This window comes from Ruditapes philippinarum, unplaced genomic scaffold (assembly GCF_026571515.1).
Source record: "Ruditapes philippinarum isolate M1 unplaced genomic scaffold, ASM2657151v2 ctg3514_1_1_1_1, whole genome shotgun sequence".
NCBI lineage: Eukaryota > Metazoa > Mollusca > Bivalvia > Venerida > Veneridae > Ruditapes > Ruditapes philippinarum.
Window position 1 is genome coordinate 73,718 of NW_026863038.1, and position 6,826 is coordinate 80,543.

A 6,826-nucleotide genomic window follows, 5' to 3' on the forward strand; every position below is an offset into this window, starting at 1 on the left:
AAAATTTAAGAATATTTTCTAAGTCAATTTTTGACCTTCAAGTGTGACCTTGACCTTAAGCCGACTGATGCGACAAAGCGAATCCATTATAGCCCCCCCCCCAACATATTGTGGTGGGGGTATAACTAGTCCAATATTCAGACTTAAATATAATAATTATGTCAACTAAAAAATATATTTATGATGTTTGGGAAAAGTTAGTTTCCTACTTTGCCAAAAAACTTTACCACTTTATTTCAATTATTGTCATAGATTTCATTGTTATTAGTTCAGTATATATTACATACTTCTAGTACAAGTTCCACCAGCCCCACCTCCATTATCATCATAATATCCACTGTTACATCTACAGTTTCCTCCACTTGACTGGCATGTAGCATGTGGTGACTTACAGGAATCAGTGGTTGCAGTTGTTGAACATCCAATTGATCCTAATTCAATTTCTAGAAAAAGGAAGAACACATTTAGATTGCAAGTTTTTTACATTCAATGAAATGTATATTTGATAATTGTAACACTTTCAAAACGTCTTATCATGCAACACATAAATGCCCTACCTGACATCACAATTTTATATGAAGGGAGTACCATAAACAAAATAATGTTTTTTTATATAATTAAAGGGCATATGATTCTTAAGGACATTTTGGGAGTTTTCATATAGACAGATAGGCAAAATTAATACTCACGGTTCAATAGAATTTCTTTTAAACTTGGCATGTTGTTAGAATATGATAACAGAAACATTTATAGCGAAAGAAAATTGGGGTCACCGTTCTCGTTTTTGAGGTATCTGCCCCTGAATCAGACTTTTCTACTTATTTGAGGTCATTTAAAGGCACATACCTAGGATGCTGAGCAATATTCTTGTAAGAGTTTCATGACTCTAGATCAAATACTTTTTGAGCTACATGCAACGCAAAATGAGAACGGACAAGATGGATTGATAGACAGACAATGGGTAAATCTTAAAGAATCAAATACTTTTGACAACCTTATTTATTTAAAATAAACTTAATCACCTTCATGTCAATTATTTGTCATTAGTTTTCAGCCCGTAACAAAATCAATATCTTCAATTTGACATTTTTGGATAAAAATAAAGTAAATATAATTCATACTTTGCCTACAAGTTCACCAGCCCGACTTCCATTATCATCATAATATCCATCGTTACATGTACAGCTTCCTCCATTTGACTGGCATGTAGCATAAAGTGACATACAGGAATCAAATACAGTTGTTGAACATCCAGTTGATCCTAATTCAATTTCTAGAAAAAAAGCAGCAGAAAGAAACATTTTGAAAACAATTAGAAAAAAATAATTCATTAATGATAGTGAATGAGCTGTAATAAACCATTATGCGCCATTGAAAAAAAAAAACACAAAAAAATAAAGACCCAAGGTTGAATAACATTTTCAAACCTATAAATTTCAAATAATGATGCATATTAATGCAAGTAAGTGGCACATTGATCAAATGACTACCTTTTTACTTCTCATTAAGTAAAATTTTTGGGCATGCATGAACAACATCTATCTAATTGATTCCAAGCATCAACCACACAAAAAACGGAATATTTTATTTGAGTGTAGGCTGTGTAGGTGAAACACAAAAACATGATAGAAATATGAAAAAGTTGAGTTCATGATCTTCATTTCTGCCTTTTTCAGTTTCTGGACCTATCTGAATTTAGTCATAAAAGTGGGCTTGTATAATTATATATGTTCATATAAAGCTAACATAACATCTCACACATCACTGGTTTTATCCATATCAGTTGATAAAATGCAGAGAACAAGAAAAGTCGAACAACACAATCTTATGCCCCCTTTCTAGCCCTTGACTCACATATTTGGAAATTTTGTTATAGAAACTTGCCATAGATGGGTACATGAAGTGTTCAGTTATGGAAAAAAGAAAAATAATGACTGCTAGTTAAAACCAATCCATTATGTGAAATATAAAGTGCTTGACCTTTGAACTAGTGACCCCAATTATGACTAATTTGTGATTAAAGTTTTCATGGTAATAAGGGCAAAACCATATTTACATTTAAGGCCCCTGTGACGCTTTGAACTAGTGATTTCAAAATCAAATAGGAGTCATCTACTATATATGGCTATTCAAATGTGAAGATATGAAGACTTTGTGATAAAAACAGTTTTCATGATAATGAGCAGAAACCATTCTGACATTTAAGGCACATGTTGACCTTGGACCTTTAACCTAGTAACCCCAAAATAAATAGGGGTCATCTAATAATAATGACCAATCAAAATGTGAAATATGAAGACTTTGTGATAAATAGAAATCAAATATAATGAGGGAAACCATTCTTTTGACATTCCAGGCCCCTGTGACCCTGACCTTTGAACTAGTGAACCAAAAATCTATAGGGGTTATCTACTTGTTATGACCAATCACTATGTGAATATGAAAACTTTTGTGATAACAAGCTTTCAAAGATATTGAGCGAAAACCATACTACCATTCAATGCTCCTGTGACCTTGACCTTTTACCTAGTGACCCCAAAATCAATAGGGGTCATCTACTAGTTTTGACCAATTAATATGTGAAATATGAAGATTTTTGTGATAAATAGTTATAAAGATAATGAACAGAAACCATTCTAACATTTAAGGCCCCTGTGACCTTGACCTTTCATCTTGTGACCTCAAAATCAATAGGGGTCATCTACTAGTTATGCCCAATCAGTAATGTGGGCATATGAAGACATTGTGATAAATAGTAACCAAGATAATGAGCGAAAAAACTATTCTGATATTTAAGGCCCCTGTGACCTTGACATTTAACCTAGTGACCCAAAAAATAAGTTATGGCCAAGCGGAAACCATTTTGACATTAGAGACCCCTGTGACCTTGACCTTTGACCCCAAAATCAACTAGGGTCATCTACTAGTTATGGACAATCACTGTGTGATACATAAAGACTTTTTCATAAATAGTTTTCAAGATAATCAGCAAAAACCATTTTGATATCTAAGGCCCCTGTGACCTTGACCTTGACCTAGTCACAGGGGCCTTCTGTGTCTTTATAATTTCCGCTCATTATCTTCAAAACTTTATCACAAAGTCTTCATATTTCACATACTGATTGGTAATAACTAGTAGATGACCCCTATTGATGTTGGGGTCACAGGTTAAAGGTCAAGCTCACAGGAGCCTTAAATGTCAGAATAGTTTCTGCTCATTATCATGATAACTATTTATCACAAAGACTTCTTATTTCACATAGATGAATAGCCATATGTAGTAGATGACCCCTATTGATTTTGGATCACTTGTTCAGTCAAAGGTCAAGGTCTTTACATTTTACATATTGATTGGTTAAACTAGTAGGTCATTATTTTTTTCTTTTTTCCATAATTGAACACTTCCATACAAGTTTCATATAACAAAATTACCTATAAAGGGGGGCATATGTGTCGTTTGACATTTCTTGTTCAAATTTGTATCAAATAAAAGGTAACCATAAGAAGAATTAAATCCCATTTTATTATTCAATATCTTTTAATTCCGCCACAATTTTTTTTATCTGAGCTTTTTAAAATTATTGATAGCTCAAATAAAATTATGGTTCATCTAATTCCATGCAGCACACTCTATATGGAAATCCATAGGTACATATGGAAGGAAAAGTTTAAAATATTGCTTAGGTGACTAAGTATAATTGAAATCTACGAGTAAGATAGAAAATAAACTAGAAATGTGTCCATAGGAACACGGGTGCCCCCCACAGTCCACCAATTTGTCAATATTAGGTCTCTAGGTCAAATTTTTTTTTGGCTACATGTTGCCCAAGTTGAAAAACTAACAATCTTTTATTAAGTAAATGGGCAAATACTACAAATAATGAATAAATCCACAAAGAAAAACCCAAGGTGGCATAACTACACATGCTGACAAACATCTTGTAAACTTTCAGGTGTACAGGTCAAATACTTATGAGTTATGTGCAACACAAGTTGAATATTGTAAAAATTTTACTAAGTCAAGGGCAATAACTCCAAAAATACTAGAAATATCCACAGGAAAACACCCAGGTGCACAACTGCACATGCTGAGCAACATTTTCCTGTAAGGTTTCATGACTCTAGGTCAATGGCTTTTTTTAGCTACGTGCCACACAAGTTGAAAATTGAATTTTTACTTAGTCAAGGGCAATAACTCTAAAAATACTATAAATATCCACACCAAAATACCCAGGTGCACAACTTCACATGCTGAGCAACATTTTGGAAGGTTTCATGACTCTAGGTCAAATACTTTTTGAGTTACATGCGACACAAATTATAAATTTTTACTAAATCAAGGGCAATAACTCTAAAAATACTAAATATATCCACACAACAAAATACAGGTGCACAACTACAACCTCCTGTAAGGTTTCATGACTCTAGGTCAAATATTTTTTGAGTTACGTGTGACACAAGTTGAAAATTGGAAATTTTACTAATTTTCAAGGGCAATAACTCCCAAAAAATACTTAATATATTCCACAAACAAAAATACCCAGGTGCACAACACACATGCTGATCAACATTTCTGTAAAGGTTTCATGACTCTAGGTCAAATATTTTTTTAAGTCTAACTTGCGACACAAGTAAAAATTGCAAATTTTACTAAGTCAAGGGCATAACTGCCAAAATACTAGAATATATCACATGAAAAAATACCCAGGTACACAACATCACATGCTGATAAACATTCCTGTGAGGTTTATGACTCTAGGTCAATTATTTTTTAAATTCATGCCATACAAAAAAGAGAAACAGGACGGAGGCCGCCAAAATGATTAAAAAACTACTTGTTATTTTCAAGGGCCATGGCCACCTTATATATTTGTTACGGAATGAATTTTTCTGTTCTCTTTTGTTCTGTTTAAAAGTTGATTTTCCCCCTATTCCTATTTGGTAGTGAGGTTGGGCGGGAGGAAAAGGGTAAATCTAAATGCCCCCCCCCCCCCCTTTGTGGGGGGGGAAAAAAAAAAAACCTTATGATGTTTTTGAAAAATAATTAAATTAAACCAAAAAATTTAATTCTTTCCCACTAAAAAGTAAGAATATCATGGTACATGGTATTGTCCCGGTAGTTTGTCTGAATCCGTAAATATAAAAAATATGAATTTAAGGTGCCCTGAATATAACATGTAATATTTTTTTGTGGAATAATGTTATGAATGATGGGAAATGTTTAAATTTTGGGTGAATTTAATTTTTTATTTTCGATTTGACCAGATGGGAGAAATAAAAACCCTTTTCTATTTTTCCCAATCCATTCCAAAGGGATGATGTTTAAAAAGAAAATAAAATCACAAAAATTTTTAAAAATTTTTGTAAAAAATTACTAAAATTTGACATGCATGTTGTAAATATAATAATAGTTCAAAACTAAACCGAATTTTAAAAACACAATCAGTTACGAAAAAAAATAAAAAAATTCCCTCTTAGGATTTTATTTACATTTTGATTGAAGGTATTTAAAGGTAAAGGGTATCAAAAATTTTTTTTGGAATTTTGAATTTTTAAAAAATTGCCATTATAAATACCATTTCCAAAAAAATTTTTTTCTTTAAAAACCCTTTTTGTTTTAAAAGAAAAGGGGAATTTTAAAAAACTTTTTTTGAAAGTAAGTCATGTTTTAAATTTGCAATGATATGTAGGGAAATTTGCCCAAATAGGGTTTTTTTGCATTTGACTTATTTTTTATCTTAGTTTAAACCCGTCTAATTTTTTTAAATATCTTTACCAATAAAAAAATTTTTGATTTTGGTTTCTTCAATTAAACCTTTAAAATGCACCCTTTAATTTATAAATTTTTTAGTGTTACAGAATAATTTTTACCTTATCAATAAAAATAAAGTAAAATAATTCATACTTTGGGCCCACAAGTTCCCCCGGATTTTCCCTTATTCATTTATAATTTTCCATTTTTAAAATTTACAGCCCTTTCCCCAAGGGGTTTACTGGATGGAGCTAAATGACTTTTCAGGAATTAGTTACAGTTGTTGAACATCAGTTGAAACCCCAAAATTCCAAATTTTTAGAAAAAGATTAAAAATTTAAAAAATTTTTGAACGTTTTTTTTTTCATTAAATGCTTTATTGGATGGTTTTTAAAAAAAAAAGGGCCCCCTGAAATCATTTAAAAAAGTCCCAAATATTTATAAGATTTTGGGCCCTTTTCATATGAGGTTTTAAAAGATCAAAAAGGTTTTTTTAGCCCCCATATACTTCTAGGAACAAAAATGAAATTTACTAAAAACGGGTTTTTACCAAAATCTAAAGAAGAATTTTCTGACTGGAATTTTTTTTCACAGATTTAAAAATTTTTAACATAAAACCCCTTTGAAACAAGTAGAAGGGGGTGTCATTTATACCAAAAGGGGTTTTTAACCCGAAAACTGTCATTTAAGTCCTCTGTAAAAAAAGGGGAAAACCCAGGATATCCATTTGATGGAACACTTGGTAAAGGGTCCCCTTCCCATACTTTCTGTGAAAAAAAGGGGTGCTGAAATTTTAAAAAGGGGGTAGGGAGGCAAAAGGAGGTGATGAGGGGGGCCCGGGCGGGGAAAAAAAAGGCCACCAAAAAGGGTAAAAAGAACGTCTTTGGCTTTTGAAGATCTGGTCATTTGGGCCCAAAAGAAGGAAAGACCTGAAGCATTGTAAAGGAAATGGGTATTAAAAAATTTGGGTTTAGTTTAGGCCCAAATTTTGGCTGATGTTAAAGGCAAAGAAAGGTTTCAGCTAGAAAGGGTTCCCCGATAGTTTTTACTGAAAACCCGAAAAAGGGCCCTATT

General features: G+C 32.3%; 1 protein-coding gene across 1 annotated transcript in view; it reads right to left on the reverse strand.

Moving 5' to 3' along the window:
• Positions 1 to 1,273, reverse strand: part of LOC132720969 (titin-like) — a gene marked incomplete at its 5' end in the record, with an annotated part of 58,143 nt that extends 56,870 nt beyond the window's left edge. Inside the window, 2 exons of the mRNA XM_060705218.1 lie at positions 288 to 443; positions 1,139 to 1,273. Coding sequence (XP_060561201.1) covers positions 288 to 443; positions 1,139 to 1,273 — 291 coding nt within the window. The remainder of the gene's footprint in view (positions 1 to 287; positions 444 to 1,138) is intronic.
• Between the last annotated feature and the right edge of the window lie 5,553 nt (positions 1,274 to 6,826).